This window comes from Chiroxiphia lanceolata, chromosome Z, assembly GCF_009829145.1.
Source record: "Chiroxiphia lanceolata isolate bChiLan1 chromosome Z, bChiLan1.pri, whole genome shotgun sequence".
NCBI classification, from domain to species: domain Eukaryota; kingdom Metazoa; phylum Chordata; class Aves; order Passeriformes; family Pipridae; genus Chiroxiphia; species Chiroxiphia lanceolata.
This window is the reverse complement of record NC_045671.1, coordinates 1,568,112-1,588,593: the sequence shown is the minus strand read 5'-3', so window position 1 is coordinate 1,588,593 and position 20,482 is coordinate 1,568,112. Positions and strand designations below refer to the sequence as shown.

At 47.9% G+C, this 20,482-nt stretch overlaps 1 protein-coding gene across 3 annotated transcripts in view; it reads left to right on the top strand.

Moving 5' to 3' along the window:
- CTIF (cap binding complex dependent translation initiation factor) overlaps positions 1-20,482 on the top strand; it is a 147,757-nt gene that overhangs the window by 45,753 nt on the left and 81,522 nt on the right. For all 3 annotated transcript variants that reach the window (XM_032676105.1, XM_032676104.1, XM_032676103.1), the window contains 3 exons: positions 1,055-1,128; positions 1,963-2,067; positions 5,764-5,839. In XM_032676105.1, the coding sequence (XP_032531996.1) occupies positions 1,055-1,128; positions 1,963-2,067; positions 5,764-5,839 (255 nt within the window). The remainder of the gene's footprint in view (positions 1-1,054; positions 1,129-1,962; positions 2,068-5,763; positions 5,840-20,482) is intronic.

The window sequence follows — 20,482 nt, the reverse complement described above, 5'->3', positions numbered from 1 at the left end:
AGTGCCAGGTCCTACCCTTGGGTCACACTAACTCCCTGCAGCTCCAGGCTGGGACAGAGGGGTTGGGAAACTGGGAAAGGCCCTGTGGGTGCTGGTGGCAGCGGCTGGACACGAGCCCAGGTGTGCCCAGGGTGGCAAGAGGCCAATGGCCCTGGGGCTGTCCCAGCCGTGGTGTGGCAGCAGGGCCAGGGCAGTGCCCTCCCTGTACTGGCACTGCTGAGGCCCCTCCAGTGCTGGGGCAGTTCTGGGCCCTCAGACAAGAGAGACATTGAGGGGCTGGAGCGTGTGCAGGGAAGGGAACGGAGCTGGGGAAGGGTCTGGAGCAGCAGGAGCGTCTGAGGGAGCTGGGGGGGCTCATCCTGGAGAAAAGGAGGCTCAGGGGGGACCTTCTGGCTCTGCAACTCCCTGACAGGAGGGGGGAGCTGGGAGGGAGCAAGGGACAGGACAAGGGGAAACAGCCTCAAGCTGTGCCAGAGGAGGGTCAGGTTGGACATAAGGAAGAATTTCTTCTTGGAAAGGGTGGTCAGACATTGGAATGGGCTGCCCAGGGAGGTGGTGGAGTCCCCACCCCTGGAGGTATCCAAGGAACTCCTGGACATGTCACTCAGTGCTCTGGGCTGGGGACAAGGTGGGGGTCGGGCACTGGTTGGACTCAGTGATTTTGGAGGTCTTTTACAACCTAATTGATTCTGTGATTCTGTGGATCTCAACCTGCCCAGGGGAGCTTGGTGAGTCATGGTGGTCGTGGACAGTGGGGCAGGAGGACAGGACTGGAGTCAGAGCTGAGCCTACGTGTTGTCTGCTCTGTCTTGTCCACAGCTTTGTGTTCCCAAGGCTGAAACTGTTTCACTCCTTGCCTTCAGGGTGCACTTTCGCAGCGTGTGAGGGATCTCTGTGTTGAAGTGAGTGTGGATTCACCCAGAAGCATAGGAGCCCCTGTGCAGAGCCAGGACACCTCTGTGGCTGGTGTTGGGAGAGGCTGTGCTGGGCTATGCCATGGTCCAGATAGCTCCACATACCTTCCAGTGAGTAACCACCTTTCCCTCTCTCCTAGAATGGCAACAAGGAGAGCAACCTTGACATGCTGGGCACAGACATCTGGGCTGCCAACACCTTTGACTCCTTCAGGTAAGCTGATGTTAAAATGCTTTAAGAGAGAGAGGGACTCTTAGATGGACTGTGCCTTCTCTTAGCCTTTGCCCACAGGCCCCTCCTGCTGGTACCCGGGCAGCACTGTTAGTACTCACATCGCTGCTCCTCCTCCCCATCCCCAATTTAGCCCGTGGCACTAAGCACAGCTGATCTACATAAATCATCCTCTGTGCTTTGGAGAGGCCACTGGATGGGTTTGCAGTCCAAACACCTGAAACCGGTACCGATGCAATTACTTGTAATCATCTGAGAGCTGCACAGGCAAGACTTGAGTCAGCTCTGAGCTACTGCTCCAGGAGTTTACTTTTCCATTAGTTGGAGGTGTTGGCTTCTTAGCTGCTGGGAAGAGCTCTTTACCTTGTGCTTGAGCATGGGGAAAGCGGTGAAAGATGAAGAATCTACAAGGGTTGAGTTATCACCTGCTTGGTCTGGGCCATTGGAACAGATAGGCTGTGCAGGGCCAGAGAGAACATCGCCATTGCATGGACCAGACCACTACCTGTTGTGATATCCACTTGACAGTAGAGCAAGTATAGCTTTCAAGGTGTGTGCTGTATCAAAATTAGGGGTTCAGATCAAGCAACAGGAGCCCAGCATATCCAAAAAACGAGAAAAAATGAAAAGAAAGGAGGTGCAGCAGTGTGGAGGTTGCAGGCCCACATCCATGTGCTCTGCAGCAGGGAGTGGTGCTTCCAGAAGTACCAGCTTTCCTCGTCTGCAGGCTCCAGTGTGCCTTCTGCTCTTCAGCTCGGTGGTGTTTAATCAGTACTGGACTTTCTTTCTTTGTTTTTTCCTGTTTTTCTCACCTAGTGGTGCGACGTGGGACTTGCAGCCTGAAAAACTAGATTTCACCCAATTTCACAGGAAGCTGAGAAACACCTCCAAACACCCGTTGCCTCACATAGACAGAGAAGGGTGAGTGCCCTGTGTGCAATACTGTGCTCTCCAGGAAGATCTCTTAACTTCTCCCTTACTGTAGGAACGCTGGCTTGGTGGCAGACCTCATGTGGAGGACATGGGAAAAAGGTGCTGGAAAGACATACGGGGTTTGAGGATGACACAATCAGTCTGGCTGGCTCCTCTGTCATCCAGTGCTGGGCTGGAGCAGAGTTGTTCTCTATATTTTTGCACTGTTTGGTAGATTCCAGTCTTTAAATAACTAGGGGTCTGAGTTTTCTAGATGCAGGTCTCCTAGATTTAAACATCTCTGGGTACTGGGAGAAAGATCCTGTTTTAGCACTGATCCTGGTTACAGTTACTGTTCTCTCCAACAAGATTTCAGTGAAGAAATGAGCATCGATGTGATTCATGTAGATCCAAGTGCTCATCCCCCATCTGCTAGGCATGAAACTGTGAGAACATTCAACAGCTCCTTTTGCTGGTGGCAACCTCCATGGACTTCCGTGGTATTGCTGGATTCCTCGTCAGCTGTTGGTTGGTCAAGCCAAATAAATGTGTACTGGCACCAGGTGGATCACCAGTGTTGCTTAAATGGGTATCACTTTTTCTCTGGGGATTCTCTGCAGGTGGAGAAACAATCACTACCTGAAAGGAGGCTGTAGCCAGCTGGGGGTCAGTCTCTTCTCCCATGTAACAAGTGACAGGACAAGAGGAAAAGGCCTCAAGTTGTACCAGGGGAGGTTTAGATTGGAAATTAGGAACAATTTCTTCACAGAAAGGTTTGTCCAGCCCTGGAACAGCTGCCTGGGGCAGTGGTGGAGTCCCCATCCCCAGAGGGATTTAAAAGCTTTGCCATGTCATATGTAGGGATGGAAATCCTCTCTTGGACAAGTTTTTCTGTTGATAAGTTGGTTTTGCCAAAGTACTGGCCAATGCTATGTGCCTGATCTGCACATCTTGTTTATAAGACGCAATTAGAATTATTATTAGAATAGTTGGTTAGAAACAATTAGAAACATCTTGGTGTTTCTAACCAGGCCAGCAATCCCCCCCCAGCACAGGCTCAGCATCTGCAGGAGGCCCTTGTACTGCAGAGCCACAGGAAGAGTCACACAACTCAATTGTTTTCTGCAGTGTAAGTAAGGTATAATGCAGGTATATAAAGAGCAATTTTCAGAACATTTGGAACAATGAAACGCTAAATTTCTAAGTCACCAAGTGCCTTAGTCATGTTTACTCCCATTTCTTCTGACGGGTTTGAAAAACGAGATGAAGGGGCCCTCGGTAAAATAAGATCTAATATGCCCAATGGATGATGGCACTTGCCAGATGATGATGTCAGTGACATCTGCTACATACAGGGAGGATGCAGCAGGGTCTGTGTTGTGATTTTCCTCCATTCCTGGTGTAATGCAAATGCCCAGGATACAAATGGGTAGAGAAGGCAGTGTGGAGGTGAGATATTTAATCACTCCTAAGTATTACAGCCATAAAACTTGGACAAGAATTAGTGTATCTGCAGAAAAGTTAAACAGATGCTGTCAGCACAAGCAGTGCATCTCCCAGAAATGCGGGTCTTCTAAGTAACTTGGCTAAAATAGAGTAAGCACAGACAAAATTGGTTTTATTTTTTAGCTCTTAGTTGGCCATGTTGTGCATTCATCAGCGCTCTGTGCCAAATCTGTGCTGAGTGTGATTCAGCTTGCTGAACCTCCAAGAATCTCCACCTGCTAGCTAGGCATTTTCTCTCTGGCTTGAATGGGAAGCTTTTTTAACAATGTATCTGTGCAATGAAAAAAATAATAGGGGAAATAAAAAAAGGCTTATGCTGTTCAGCTGTGTTTTGAACACTTTAAGTACAATTTTATTGTAAGGAAAATTTTATTCCTTAGTCTGATCTCTTCCCCAAGGCTGGCCATATAGTTGCATCCAGTTATTTGACCTCAAGGGACTTTTGCTTGGATGAAGTGTTTTCCTCCAGAAAGACATGGATTTTATTGGAAGATGCAGTTTGGTAGTCTGCTGAATAATCAAAGTGGAGTGGTTAAGCAAAGCTGAGGAACTGTACTGACCTGACTCGTTTCTGACCTGAAATTGTCTGGCTTTAATTTCCAGTGTTATCTCTTGCTCTGCTTTTACTCTTCCAGATCAAACAACCTTTTGTAGCTGATATTTCCTCTTCATTCCAGGTATCTCTCAAGCCTTTAGTTTTTCTGGTAGTCTGAGAAATTCCTCTACCACCTCTGTGAAACGTGACTGCCAGCGCTTCCTGTGGTCCTGTAGATCAGGGTCAGCCGTTCTGTCTCTAGAGGAAAGCTGCCTTCAACCCCCTAAGCCCTGCCTCCTCCTCATCCCCTGCCTTTATGCCACAGTTTAGCATCAGAAATTCAGCCTGGAACAGTCACTATCCTTTTCAGATAACCTTTTCCTACGATACACTTGCCCATTCTATACCAGCAACTGGTATTATTTGTCCCCAAATGTTTGACATTTTTCTCTTATGTATAAATGTATATATATCTCAATGCTTATATGTATGTATTTGTATTTGTGTATGTAGACACACTATATTTTTCCCTTTGTAATTCAAAGTCAGGATTTCATCTATGGTGGAAAGTCAATTGTTGAACACCTCTGATTTGCTATAACTATAGAATCATGGAATGGTTTGGGTTGGAAGGGACCTTCAAGATCACCTGGTCCAACCCCTCTGCCATAGGTAGGAACACCTTTGATTAGACCAAGTTGCTCCAATCAGCCAAGGTTAATTAAATTGTTTGCCTTCACCTTTCTTGAGCCTGGCACTTCAGCACATGCTTATTTTTTTAAATTTTTTTCTCCATTTGCTCCAAGTCCACCAAAATCTGTTTTTCTCTGACTTCTAAGCACTGATTACCTGCATGTGCTGTACCAAAGTTCCTAATGTATCTTATTCAACGATGCCTCATCACTAATTGACAAAAAAATACATTATCATTCTTGCATAATAAAAAAGATCATCTCAGTTGTTTATAAATGTAGAAGGATAATATTTACTGACCATTTTTTCTTCTTCTATGTCATCACAAACTCTCTACATCCAACTAGTAGTTACCTTTGGATTGTTTTTTTTCCTTTCTTGATACAAGAAAGTCCTTCAACTGCCAGCTCTGTGTTTGGTGTGTGAGTGCTTGGCTTCTCACCCCAATTTTTTTGTCTCCCAAATTGTCTGTTTATGTTTATATCGCTTGCTGTTTGCTGTCTGAGATGTATGTTTGTGCTTGCTCGCTGACACCTTTCTCAGCAGGGGAACTGGAGCTCCTGTGGAGACCAACAAATGAGCAGTGCTTCATTACTTTTTTGTGTCCTCACTTTTCTTCTGTCCAGGTGGGCTGCGCTTTCAGTTTTACTTGGTCTGGGAATCGAGTAACCCAACGCCACTGCTCAGGACTGCCTTTGGTTTTCTCACTGCTGCCACTACCAAGAGTGTTTGAGCGCTGTGGCAGATGGTGCAGGTGGAGAGGACTGGGAAAAGCATTTAATTTTGTATTAACAGCTTTGCGCCCGCGTGGGAGTGTTTCGGAGGCACAGCATACTCGCCTCAGAGAGCCTCTTTGTTTTCACAAGGGTCCCTTGCAGTAAGAACTGATCTTCCCCATGTGCCGTTATAGACAATTAGCTGTGTCTCCAGCGAGTTTTCACGTGGTTTTGTTTGTTTTCCTCTTGCCACAGGCTTGGAAAAGGGAAATACGAGGATGGTGACAGCATCAACTTGAACGACATAGAGAAAGTCCTCCCAGTGTGGCAGGTAGGTGACAAGGACATCTGCCCATGCTACGGTGGAGACCAGCACTGCCTTTCCTGCCTTGTGTTTCCTTAGGAAACCCCCCTCAGGAGTGGGAAAGCTGCTGAGCACTGGTCCTTTGGGGGCTGGGATGGAGATTGGTGCCTGTGATTTCGGGTGTTAGTGCTGGGCAAAGGCAGTTGCCACTTAGACTTTGCTGGGAGGTGATATATTGAGGCCAGGATATGTATATATACATATACATATGTACATGTACACAGGACTCGTGTGCTTTAGAAAGGGAGATTCTGAAAAGCATCAATCCTCCCGACAGCTCCAAAATAAATTGCTGCCAGGAAGCCAGCAGTGCTGGTGTGCTGACCCAGGTGTTTCCCTTTTGGAGTGTGCCTGTGTTTACATGCCGTGATAATCCATGTGTGTGCTTTCTCCAGCCTATTCCTTCTCCAGATCTCTCTTTACGGCCCAGTCTGACGCTTGGATGTTGGGGAATGGCAGGGTGAGACCCTCAGTTAAAAAGTCAGATTGAATAAGTCCATTTGTCAGCATCGTATAATTTTTCGTTTTACAGAGCCCTAGTCCTCCAAGAGTGTCCTGGGCTGGGCAAGTTCTGAGGATATTTGGTGTGCTTTTGCTGAAATCTCTGCCTCCAGAGGGAAAGACAGAGACATCTCACGTGCTGTGGTAGCATTACCCTTTTCAGTGCTGAGCCAAGAGCTCGCCAGGCTTCTTGCTCATGCATCATGTGAGGAATAGCTTTGCTCATCCTGCAAACCATGTGATGATCTGCCTTACTGTTTCTTTTGGGTGAGTTATTTGGCACTAAATACACAAAGTAGTGGAAGGAGTGGAGAAGTGCTGCTGACTTTGGCAGGGAGGAGCATTCCCTGCAGCTGCTTCCTGCTCCGTCTCTTCCATGTTTGGTGTGTCTGGACTTTAGGTCACAGGGAGAAAACATCAGGTTCAGCTGGTACAAACCCCAGTAATTCTGCAACATAAGGTTAGTTTTCCCTAGGGAATAATTGGGAAATGAGGAATCGAACCATCTTTGGTGCGAGGAGCTGATTTTCTTCAAGAGGGTTTTAATGAACAGCTATGAAATAAGCCGAATCCTCCTGGTGTGCTTATCATCTCATCGTGCCCTAACACCAGGTTGAGTCCATCGACTCCAATGAATTAATTGCAATATATACCTTAATATTTAGCTTAACTGTTAGTGTGACATTTCTAAGCTGGAAGACCTAGTGGGAATGCTGGATCTGGTGTTTTGTTTGTGCCCCTGGGCAGACCCGTGCAATGCCGCGTTATTTTGGAGACGTGCTTACCTTGGCATGTGTGTCTGTGGGAATTAGGAGCCAGGTAGTTCTGGGTGAGGATTTGTCTTTTTTAATGCCGACAAGTGAAATACTTGCAGACAGCTGGTCTAATCCTCACATGTCATTGTTAACTGGATTTGAATGCAACCGTGCAACGCTGACGGAGATTTTTCTGGTCTTTATCCCTTGTTTGAAATGGCTCTGTGGAGCAGTGTGTGGGTGCATAAGGGAAAGTATTTGTGTGAGACTATGGAAGGAAAATCATTAACCTTCCATGGGGTTGTCCCATGATGTGGCTTTGTTTGTTAGGTGTCATGAAGAAGAGGCTTTTTCAGGTTGGAGATACATAAGCTCTTATTGTGTCTGTGTTTAAGAGCTCCTGGCTTGCTTACAGCAGCCATGCACAGGCAGGGGGGTCAGTCTGAGCATCCTCCAGTGCCACTGGGGTGGTCTGAGAACCCTCCAGTGCGACTGAACCAGTCCAAGCATCCTCCATCACAACTGGGGTGGTCCAAGCATCCCCTAGCACAACTCAGATGCAAATGTTTTGCTGCTGAGTGTACTTCAGCAGCTGTAGAAGGGTTAAAAGCAGCATATTTGAGAGAGGTAGCAGGTCTTACTTGCAGGCTCCTTGGAGATTTCGGTGCCTTTGATATTAAGGTATGATAGACAAAGAACATGAATCTTGAACTAATCTCAGGTATACATCCAGACGTGTATGTGTATCTCTACAGAGAGATGCAGTGACATCCCTAACAGGTTAAACAGAATATTCTGGGTATCTGGGGGCTAAGCAGGCTGTTCTGGATATCTGGATGTTAATACGGTCTATACATGAGTTTTGGTGCTCTAATCTATCAATAGTATTTTAGAAAATATTGCAAGGAAAGCCTCTGACTGTTTGGCAGTTAAAGGGTGAAAAAATAAACAAAAAACCCCCCGAAACAGCGTCTCCGAAATCCTCTTCTTTTGTTTGGAAATCAGAGAATGCTCCCCGGGGTTGCTCTCACAGGACAGCCCACTCTGCCATCTCGTGGACATGCACAGGCAGGTGAATCCGGCTCCGCAATTCCTTCACCACAGCTGATATTTTGAAGCTTTCTTCTGCTTTTCTTCCATCTTTTCAAAACTCATCTGACATGCTGATTTTTACTGGTAAGTAGGTTTTATTTTTGAAAGCTTCATCACTAGGAGCTCATGAGGTCATTGCTTTGGCTCAGCTCATGAGCCGTAACCTCTTCAGCTCTCCTTACTCATAAAAGTCTATAGTTGGATTTGGGCACTAATTCACCAAAGTGCTGCCAAAAGGCTACTCTTTTGAAGATAAATATTCCCCATTCATAAGAACTGCTCTTTATTACACACCAGAGAGGATCAATTTGCTGCATTACAGAGGCGCAGCTCAGGTGCAGAGCTGCTCGTCATCATCTTCTCCATTTGCACCTCAGCTGGTTTGTTGAAGGAGACCACATAACCACCTTGACGTCATGAAGACGTCACAGGGAGGGCTGAGTCAGTGCCTTTTGCTCTTGCTCCCTTTGGCAAATGCTTGGGAAGGCTTTCAGTCTTGGATGTGTCATAGCCGAGTGCTCCAGTCTTTACGCACAGGCTTCAGACTGAAAGCCCTGGGCACACTCTATACTTACCAGAAAAAACAGCATAAGGGGTCATGTCCTGCAAGATCACAGAATCATGGAGTGGCTTGGGTTGAAAGGGACCTTAAAGCTCATTTCATTCCACCTGCTACCATGGGCAGGGACACCTTTCACTAGACCAGGTTGCTCCAAGCCCCATCCAACCCGGCCTTGGACACTTCCAGGGATGGGGCAGCCACAGCTTCTCTGGGCAAGATCCAACTCCCTCCTTCCTGTAAAACTCATGAAGGATACGGGAGGCTGCATGTCACAGGGATGTGCTGTGAATGCTGCTAGACACGAGCAGAGAGTTTTAGGACATATCCCAAGTGGTTTCTGGACTGGCAGTGTTTGGCTTTCAGTTTGCTGGACTCCTGCCTTCAGGATGGGCTTGCCCTCCTCAGAACTCTGGGGATGTGCCTTCGCTGCCCGGCTGTGTGGCACTTTTGAAAGGCATGTTGGGCTTTGCTGTTGTAATGGGATAAACTTGGAAGGCAGCATTGATATCATTTGGTTTGGCACCTTACTGCCTTGCAGCTCATCTCCTTCCATTTCCTTACTGATGTTTGACCCTTTTTGTCATATGCTTGCAGTTACAATAAACTGCTTGTTTCTCTTCTGGCTGCAGTCGTCATCCAGCTTCCTTGCTGGATGAGAACCAAGGGAGCAGCTCCTTAGGAGAAAGGCAGACTCTGTAAGTTGTTCGTGTTCCTCTTAGCACCACTGTATTCCTGATTTTGTCCAAACAGGCTTAGAAACACCACGATTCCCAATCATGCTGGGATCCCACCTGAATTTAGGCACCTACAGGCATCTCTACTTACTTTCCTTGGGACCCCTCCTCACTGACAAGTATTTTCAAGTCAGACCCTAAAATTCTGGGAGGGCTGAGATCCTGTGAGTAAAGGTGGGACCTGTGCATGGATTGCTTGCTTGAGGTTCCTGCCCTAGTTGAGGCATGGACACATTGGGATGTGATTTGTGGCACCTCAGTGCAGAGATCCAGGAAAGTCTGGATGATTCCCATCTGAGGGTATCCATGTCCTTTCCCTGTCAGCTCTGCAGGGTGCCTAGATGGACCAGCTCACACATGGACAGATATGGATATCTCTCCCTGAGAGAGATGAAGCCAAGCCAGGTGTCCAGGGAGAGAAGGGTTGGATCCCCTCTGCTGTCACTCTGCATGCGAGAAGGTGGGATCAGTGTCCAGCACTGATGTGAAGGGCTTCCTCCTGGAGCCTGCAGATCACTGGCCCTCCCAGGGTGGTGGTGGCAGGGCACCAGGTCTCTCTGGAGCTCAGGGATATCTCTTTGGTGGGGTGGTGTTATTTACTGTCACCATATGGAGTCATCCTCTCCATATTGTCCCTTGTCTGCTCTTTCTGCGCTACAAGGTCGGGCAGTTCTCATTTTACCCAGCATGTTGGGCAGCTCAGATCCTTCCTCTCCCAGTAGGCTGTTCCACACTGGTGGAGCCGGGTTGGGCTCATCCCTCTGGCATCCCCTCCCACTGGGAATGACCTGGTCGATGTGGTGTGGGCCCCTTGTGCTCTATGTCTCTGCTGTCACTCATCAGGTCTAACCCTGATGTCCTTTATGTGTACATCAAACCTTATGAAGAAGTTGGGGTTCCTCCCCGGGAGCCCCGAAACAGGGATTTCTTCTCCCCACCCCTGGTTCTTGCTGGACTCTGTCCAGAACATGTAGACATGGCATTGCTTTCAGAGAAGGTTTCTTGTCTGAAAAGCCCATATCCCAAGGGTCTTTCCAATACTGTAACGGCTAAAACCACTGTGGAAAGTCCCTGTCAAAGAGCCAGGGTTTACTTGAGTATAGGTCACAACATATTGGGAGTCAGAGTTCTACTGCTGAGTAAAAAACTTTTGGTTTGCCATGGCTTCCAGTAAGTCACAGTCTTTCTGTGGGCTGTTTTTTGTTGTTTTTAACCCAACTGACAGTGACCATCGCCTTGGCTTTCAGTTTGGAGAGGGAAAACTGCCGTGGTCACCTGTAACCCCTTCAACATCACTCCCAAGTCAGAGTTAAGGACACCACTATCCAAGCAAGGCAGGTGAGGCCATTGGCATCCCCAAAGCACTGGAGAGGAGAGGTCTGGACCAAGGCTGGCTTATCTCCCACGCAGTTCATCACCTCACAGGTTCTAGCAACATCCAAGCCTGGGCTGTGGCAGAACAGCACAGTCACTGTGAGCCCTGAACCAGGTTATAAACCCCGTGGTTTTTATTGGACGTGCAGGAAAGGGAAGATCTTCCAGTGGCTCTATCACATTATGATCATCTTCCATATCACAGATTCGTTGAAAGATTTAGGTTCAAAAAGACCCTTAAGACCATCCAGTCCAGCCATTCCCCAGCACTGCCAAGGCCACCACTAACCCAGGTCCCCACGTGCCACATCCACATGGCTTTTAAATCCCTCCAGGAATGGGGACGCTACCACTGCCCTGGGCAGCCTGTGCTGGGGATGAAGACATTCTTCCTAATATCCAATTTCCTGATATCATACAATAGCCTTATTCAGTGCACAAAGGAAACACGAGAAAAATGGCCAAGAGCTTTGATGTTTCCATCACCATTATAATTATTATAACTACTACTACTACTATTATGGTTCAGAGGTGGTTCATGATTTTAAGAAATGAAATGGGTTCTCCCTTCTCAGGACTGGTGTTATTTTTCTGGCTGTCATTTAAGTCAGGCAGACTTAGCAATACTGACTCATAATTCCTGGGATTGTCATCCCAGCCTGGTGGGCACAGAGATGCCTGTTTTATAGGTTCCTGGAGCTGGTACTGGTCAGCTAGGCAGGGTTAGGGCCAGGCTGCCATGCCTGCAGGACAGGAGGCATTGGGATGCTATCTCCACCTGGTTGGATCAGCTGGTGAGGGACATGGGTTTGGAATAAGCAAGGGGGGGACGGTGGAAGGGGCAAGGGTGGCTTATGCTGCAGCTCTGATGGTTGGCTGGGTGTTTGGTGGCCGAGGGGACAGGACTGGTGGCAGAGGGGAGCCCTTGCAGCACTAGAGGGCACTGCGGCCTCGCTGCATAGCCCCGAAACACGGCTCTGTGCAGAGGAAACCAGGCTTTTTCCAAAGGCTTTTTCCAAGCAGAAACCTCACTTTGCAGTGACTGTGCCTCTCACCCTCCGGTACCAGGTCGTGCTGCTCTCCATCCTGTGCTGTGCCCACCTGGGGCCCAAGGTGCATGTCCAGCCTGGGGGAACCTGGGGCTTACGGAGGGGAAGGGTGTTTCTCTGTACCTGGGGCTGAATTTGGATAGTACTGTGCATTCTCCTGAGCCTCATGGCATCCCTGAGCAGAGCAGGGTTAAAACTGAAGGCTTCCATGAACCTCCCGGAGTATCACAGCCCTGAGGGGAGCTGATATCTGGGCATCAGATGTACCCCACAGCCCAGGTTGCCCTTGCTGGCATCGTGACACCTCCCCAGTTTCTCTTGGAAATCCCACTTTTGCAAGCATAATCCTGAACTCTGTGTATTTCCTATGGGATGCTCCAGCAGGGCTCAGTCTGAAGCCATGCCTCTCACACCAAGGCGTGCTGAGGGGTCCTCCCTTCCTCTGGAAGTGCTGCTGCCCCATCAAGTGTAGGATGTTCCCCTGAACACCCACATTCCCATTTGTCCACCTGTCCCTGTCCCCCATCTACTCTGGATTGTACCTAACCCCACTTGGAAGGACATGCCAGCCTCAGGAGGAGGGAGCCATCTCTGCTGGGCCGTCTCTGTTCCTTGGATCCCAGTTTGCCAGGCACTGGTTTCTGCTACAAACTAAGATTAATAATGGGATTTTGGCTGCCTTGCAGCTTTTCCTTGGGCCAGGCTGATGGAAGGGTAGACACGAAGAGATGGCAGGATTAGGCTGGGCTTACCAATAGGGGCTGGTAGGTTTTGGGTTCATGACCAGGCACCACAAGGAGGCAGGAAGATGGGAGAGCTGGGTGGGTAAGTCTGTTCTTGGGAGGATGATGAAGAAAGATCCTCTGTTTTGCTTTTAGGGAGTTCACAAGCAGTTTTAGACCCGTGAACCGCAGTTTTCTGGGGAATTAGCTGGTTTGGGTAAGATAAATTTTGCAGAGGTATAAATAGCAACTCGATAGGCATTTAAGGCTCAGAAGTGGCACCACATTATGCTCTGTCTTAAACGCAGCAGAGAGCAACACGGATTTTTCCCAGCCCTACAGATGACTTCCCTTTCAGAAAGGTTTGCTTTTATGCAGCTATATAATATCGAAAGCAAGCCTGAAAGGTTTTGTTTTGGTTTTTCCCAGTCCTTTTTATAGACTCCAAAACACACCCCTCAGCAAATCCTGCCTGAATTTTAACTTCTCAGTAATGTTACATCTTTTTCTCCCTTGTTTTCCCAGAGGATTCATTAGAAATCTGAGAGGTTTTTGCTGCGCTCCCTTGAATTTGCTGAATATTTTCCTGAAATGTGGAAGTAATATGGAGTAATGATTAAGTTAAAGAAAAAGGTTATTAAAAGTAGCAGAAAAAAAAAAATCCAGATTTCTAAGGATCTCAAATGAAAACTCAATGTCTCTTTGGTCAAGCAGCTATTTCTGCTGGCTTGGCTATTTCCACATCCTAATCCCCTTCCCTGCTCTCCGTGAAAGACCTGAATTTTTAATAAAATAAAGGAAAGGAAGGAATTTTCTCTCTAAAAAAAAAGCAGGCATACCACAGGACCAGAGAAGAGAGACGTGCACACATCCCCGTTGCTGGAGGGACCTGCAGAGCCTAGAAACACATCGCTCTCTAAAAATCCTGCTAATGGGGGTTGTCCTTGTCCCTTGTCCGACAAAATAGGAGGTTAATGTTTCCTGTCGCATTTATAAATTTCTTCTTAACCAGAAGATGCTCTCCCACCCTTTTCTGCTGCCTTTCCTCTGATGTTGTGGGAATAGAAACCAATACAATAAATGAGACCAGAAGTTCTTAAAATGTGAACTTCCTGCCCGGAGGCAGCAGGTAAGTGAATCCCATCCAGCCTGGGGAGATGTATATATAGCTATGGGTGTAAATATATGTATTTAGTGGCTGGATAAGTGTTTATTGCAATCCAAGGTGGTTTGGTCAAAGATTGTCATTTAAGTGGGAAATTTATTGCTGCACATGACGCCTGGATGTCTCTTCCATGGGGAAAATAAAGACTGTTTGTGAAGGGATTAAATGATGTCCTAGATGTTGTAGCAGACCAAACTCTGTAACTCAGAGGTCCTTTCTAGTCTTATGTTCATATTGTCCCTCATTTTATGCTTTTAAAAATACTTTTGGGGGTTGGGTTTTTTGCAGATCACAGAATCATGAAGTGTTTTGGGCTGGAAGGGACCTTAAAGATTATCTTGTTCCAAATCCTCTGCCATGGGCAGGGACACCTCCCACTAGACTAGATTGCTCAGAGCCCCATCCAGCCTGGCCTTGAACACTTCCAGGGATACTCCATGAACTTCTCTGCTGGCTCCAGACATGGCTCCAATGTGTACTGGCATGGTCAGTGAAAGAAAACTCTATGGCATCTCCCCAAAATGCCTTTGCTGGATGGTGGGTTTGAGGGATTTCATTGGGGCTAATAGGAATAGTGAGTGGAGTGTGGTCTGCACACCTTTGATCAAACAGTGCTGCTCCAGTGCCCATGTCTCCAAGGGTTATTCCTCTTTGCCCTTCACCTGCTTGTACTACTGTGGAGAAACTCCTCATTGTTGGCTTACTTTCTTTTTAATTCTTTTTCTTTTATAATTCCTGTAATGTATGAGCAGAGAAACCACTGGAGGATGATAAAGCTTCATTTCTTCCTGCTTTTGTGACCCGCTTCATTATTTTGTTTCTCATTGTATATTCTTTTGGGGCATCCAAACGGAAAGAAAATATGTGTGCTTGTAGGAGCTGTTTGTTTCCCTTTGGCTGGGAAAAATAGGACCCCTTGGCTGGGCAAAATAAGCAGGTATCACAGAAGATATGGATTGCTTTTGCTTGTTAGTTCTAGGGAGGGAACTGCTGACATTTGCTCCACCACGCATCTGTGAGCAGCATTATTCCTTCAAGTTGGTGGGCTGTGTACACCTTCATTTGGCCAGGCTTCCTCTAAGGGCTATGCACAAATACAATGGAAAAATATATATTCCTTACGTTTAGGTTGCTGCATGTTTTCTGGATAAGAATGAGAAGATTTGGGGTTGGTAGTTGCCTGGACATGCTCTGAAGGAGCAGCAGAAATTTTTCATTGCTGTTCCACAACAATAATCCAGACCAAAGCCAGTTTTTAACACTGAAACGTGAAGCACAGATTTGCCTTTGTTGTAATTTAAAAGAAAACCACGAGTTCAGGATGGTGTCCAGGTACCATCCCACCGCTGCTGCTGGACTCTCTCAGCACACACAGAATGATGGCCGTGGCTGGTCTGCTGCAACCACTGGGCCTGTGGTCAGTGAAAGCTTGGATTTCCAAAAGCAGATGGCTAGGGTGGGCTTTTTTAAAGTTTTCTTCTTGTTGAAGGTTTATTCCTATCCCTGTTGTCCATGGAGTTTGTTCAGCCCTGGAGCTGGGATCTTACACCTGCCTGACAGGAGGGTGTAGCCATAATGAGTTGGTCTGTTCTGCCAGCTAACAGACAACAAGACAAGAGGAAATGGCCTCAAGTTCCACCAAGGGAAGTTTAGATTGGATATTAGGGAACAATTTCTTCATGGAAAGTGTTGTCAAATGTGGGAATGGTGGAGTCCCCATCCCTGGAGAGATTTAAAAACCATGTGGATGTGGCACTTTGAGACATGGGTTAGTGATGGGCTTGGCAGTGCTGGGGAATAGTTGGACTCAATGATCCTAGAGGGCTTTTCAACCTAAATGATTCTGTGATTGTATGATTCTGTCTTTGGTTTAGACAGCACTGGGAGACACAAAGGATGAAGGAGCTTCAAAATAGCCTGTGACTGTACAAACAACTCAACCTAAAGGCTATGGATAACCTGGGGACTAGGCAGGTGACTGTGGATCATGGCTGGACTTGTAGGTGCGACCAGCGTGCTGAAAAATCATCTCCTTGTGTGCAAATTTTGATCTGGAAACACAGCAATGGGTTTTGATACCTGGGTTGTTGCAGTAGAGTTTCCACTCGTGGTTGGTTTTGCTGTGAGTGCAAAGCCAGCCCTGTGTGTCCTAAGGCTTCAGGAGCTGGTGCAGTCCCCGTGTTCCCTGTGGCATCGCTGCCCAGCACCAGCAGTGTCCCCTCAAAACAGGTCACCACCCCTACAAGCAGAGAGGCAAGGAGTCGGACTCACACTGAAATGGTATTTCAGCCAGAAGGAGCAAAAGCAGTAAAAAAAATACCCTGACCATTAATATATGAGCGTCCACCTTGTCGTGCAATCACAATATCGGTTTTCTGTTGTATTTTTTTTTTTATGGTTGGCTTAACAATTCAAAGGCTACACTGCGCTTTGGTTTTTCCAGTCTGCTGCATCGTGTGACCCCGGTGACTCCGAGCTAAGCCTCATTATATAATGGCGGGGTGTTTTTTTGGAAAACCTCCATTTAATCCTTTCGGAGCAGAATTTGCTGGTTTTTGTTTTCTTTCATATCGTCGTCTTGTTTCCCCCCTCCGCCTACCCCTTCCCCGGCGGGCGCGCGCTGGAGGCGTCAGTCTGGGAGCAGGGTCCTTTCTTCCCTTCTTTTTTTTTTTTTTTTTTCAAATCTGCAGAGAAAGGAAAAAAAAAATGGTTTATTTTCGTTTGCTTGGGTTACAGCGCCTTTCCCCACCGTCGGGGGGGAAGGACTACGTGATGTGCAGCAGGTATTTTGTGAATGGAGCACAACCCTGTGACTCCCTGTCGCTTGACCGAAGGGGGAGGCAGGGGAAGGAGAAAGAAAAAAAAAAATAATAAAAACCACCACCCAGTGACTCCATCTGACTCGTTTTGGCTGGAAAACTTTTTCAGCGCCGTGGTTCTTAAGCCAGGAGGAAGCTTTCTTCTGGCCCAAGAACAATAAAGGGGTCAGCAGCCTGATCCTCCCTCCTACACCCTCTTCCTTCCATTGTGAGGGGTCTGTGCAAATATCCCAGGCTGCTTCTGCTGGGGCCTGAGGGACCTGAGCCACACATGTGACATTAAAGAGAGAGTCCGTGAACTTAGGAATCCTGCAAAAAGAAAAAAAAAAAAAAAAAGAAGAAAGAGAGAACAAAATGAAGTCTCTGAGGGGCTCTATTTCTGGTGTACTGTTACACTTGGAGAAGGTACCAATGGGTGTTTCTCATGGTGGGGGGAAATCCGTCCCCTTGCCATGTCTAGGTGCTCCTTCATGATGCCACGTCAGCATCTTCCCCTCCGTCTGCTCAACAAGTGGCCAGATCCCTGCCGAGGGAGGTGAACCTTTGTCTGTCACCAGCCCTTGAGCTCCTCCATTTCTCTGCTTGTCCAAGGTGGGGAGTTTCTGCTGCTCCCATAGTGCTAGTAGAAAGCCTGTGTGCTGCAGGTGTAAGGTCTCCAGCAAGGCAGGAGAAGGAGGCACAGCTGCCTGACATGCTGTGCTCATTCCAGAGATTCACCACCACCTGGGGGCACCCGGTTTTTCAAACCAGCACCTTTAATGACATGCCTGCTACTCCTCAGATTCATATCACAGACCAGGAAGGTCTCAGCCAGCAATCCCTGGAGTAGAAGGTCTTTGAGGAGTGCTGTGGGGCCACAGCAATGTGCCCGCCAGTCCTGTCTGTCGTTAAGGTAAACTACATCTCTCTGGGGAGGAGATGTGCACGGGTCAGAGGGCTGCTGTGCATTCTGTGGTATTTCTGGTGAATCCAGAGCAGTCCCAGTGGTGATACTCTTTCCAGGCAGCATCTACCAGGCTAGATGCCACCTGCCCTCCCAGAGGAGAAGGTGGGGCCTGTGGCCTTCTAAGAGAAGCCGAGTTCAGCACAATAATCCGTATATCACGCGCTGGAGACCTGATGCATTTCCCAGAGGGAGAGCGTATGATGCTCATCAAGTTGCAGGAACCCACCTTTTTCTTTTCCCGGCGCAATAACCCGCTAATAGCATGTGTGACCTCCTGTCGCCGTGTCCCAGCTCGCTGGACTTTGGCACCAGGCAGTCGCATGAATCATGGTGGTGATTTTGCCGCAAGGCGGTTCCTGTCGTTATTATCTCCTTGCTGTGTCGATAACGCTCTGGTGGTGATGGTCAGGATTTCCTCGCACTACAGAGCTTTCCTGAAGATCAGCCCTGAGAGCAGTGGAGGAAGTAGCCGTTACAAGATTGCTCCAGGCTGCTGAGAACTGGGTGGCCAACTTCAAACGTACGTGCGACCCGACATGATCCAAAGAGCGCGGCGGCAGCTCCTCTTTCCCCTCGTCTGCATCGTCAGTGTGGGTGGGTGGAAACTCCTCTTCTCCTGCAAGTGCTCCAAAAGTTGAAGCGAGACTGGACACAGTTATGACAAACTGTCAGACAGAGCAGAAGCCCTGGAAATGGAGATGAGGGAGAGCTGTCCCATGTCCTGCCTGAAATCCTAAGGGAACGGTGTGGTTATGTCAGGGGAAGTTTAGGCTGGATATTAGAAACAGGTTCTTCCCCCAGAGGGTGGTTGGGCACTGAACAGGCTCCCCAGGGCAGTGGGCACAGCACCAAGGCTGCCAGAGCTCAAGGAGCATTTGGATGATCCTGTGGGGCACAGGAGTAGTGAATCCTACTCTTGGGAGTAGGCCTGTGCAGGGCTGAGGGTTGGACTCGATGGTTCCTGTGGGTCCCTTCCAGCTCAACATATCCTGTGATTCTGTCATGGCCAGGGAGGAATTCAGGGTCTCATCCCCACCCCTCTTGCAGTGCCACAGTTTTGGGACTACACACACTACGATGTCTTTTAGTTGAAAGGAAGGCTACTTGTAGTTCGATTTATAAATGCTTAGGCAAACAGATTTTTTACTGAAACTCTTTTTTTCCTTTACAAGTACCCATGTTTGAAGGTAAAAGCTAGTGAGCTGCAGGTTCTTCTTTCAGCCTTGGTATTATGCTACTTTTCTCCTGGCGCTCTCTGATCCCTGCACACAATGTCTTGCTTCAGGGTTTTGATGGTGCTTCCAAGTAGAGTAATAAATGATTATTACATGGGCTATGTTGACCTTGGTGGAGGGCAGGTGAAGTATGACAGATTTCCAATATACAGCTCCTTTGCTGCCGCTCCAAAGAACTAGAGCCCAGCTGCCAGTGGCCAGTAAGGCCATGAAAACAGAGTGCAAGTAGCTCCAAGTGTTGCAAGTGCACCTGGGGCTGGGAACCTGCTGCATCAGAGTGGAGCTCTGTGACTGCTTGACCATCCTGACATTCCTGTCTGAAGGAGAAGAAAACTGCTTTGTTTGGCTTCTGCTTGCTGTGTCTTTTCATGGTGCAGTTAGCATACAAGGCAGGACTTGAATTTATTCTGCCAGTCCTCAACTTCTGAGAGTTGTTGAATTGGGAAGGGCAAGGCTGCAGAGCAGCAGCTGGTGGCTGTGCTCTTCTGGGAGGTCTAAGGTAGCTTCCCTGAGATGAGGCTGGGTCAAAAGGAAGGTGTTGTGGCAATGCAGAAGTCTTTCTGCACGTGTTGCAGTGAAAATTGATCATTTAGTGGTCACCTAGAGTGGTTTGCAGTTTGGATGGAGTGATCCAGACATCTTTCACAGGTGCTTTGCCAAAGGTGCTTGGTTATTTGCTATTTATCACAGGTGAGTCAGTCATTAATGCCCTGGTGGAAAGGACTGAGTGTTCAGGAGCAGAGGGTAAATGGAGCAGAGGATGGTTAGAATTGAATTGGATGGGGACAGGTAAGGAATGGGAGTGGGACTTTGTGATGTTTCATTAGCTCACTGTCAAGTCTAGGCAAGTTGCTGCTCCTTGATGAGAGGAGTCCTGTATCTGAAGAAATCAACAAAAGATCTCCATCTTTATGTCCAGGTTTCTAACCTTCTGCTTGTTTGTTTTGTCCATGTCTTCCAAGACTTGCCTGTTGATGCCTGCTTGGAGGGGTTGCCTCTATGCCAAGAGGGCTTTCACTCTGCCAGACCTGCCCACATACCCACAGCCACCAAGGAACTAGCATGGGTAGATGCGATTGAAATAAAGTTTAAAAGTCCATGTGAAAGGGCATGGAAGGGGAAAAAACAAACAAACAAAAACCAACCAACGAAACAAAACAAAACCCAACCAACCAACAAACAAAAAAAAAAACCAAACAAAAAAACCCACTAGTCCTGCAGGTTTCCTTCTTCTTCCACCAGAAGTGTCCACCAAATGGCTTTTCAGATCTTAACACGTGCAGAGAGACACATCCAGGGGACAGGTCCTAGGGGGCTCCTGCTCTGGGAGGTGAGGGCTGGGGGAGCTGTGAGTTTCTGCTGGAGCTGTAAGGAGTGTCTCCGGGCTGGGGGAGCTGTGAGTTTCTGCTGGAGCTGTAAGGAGTGTCTCCGGGCTGGGAGTTGTGTACAGTAGGAGCAGTCATCAGCCTCGTCTTACGTGCGCCTTGTCTCACTGGTTCGGATCGCTTCCCCCGTGGAAACCATCAAGAATTTCCGTTATTTCCTTTCCTGAGGCTTTGTTTGGGTGGGGATTTCTGGAAGGTATTTCACAGGCAGGTATAATTAAAGAAAGACATGCTCTGCCTGGAGGCTTGACAAGGCTTCTTTAAAGTCAGG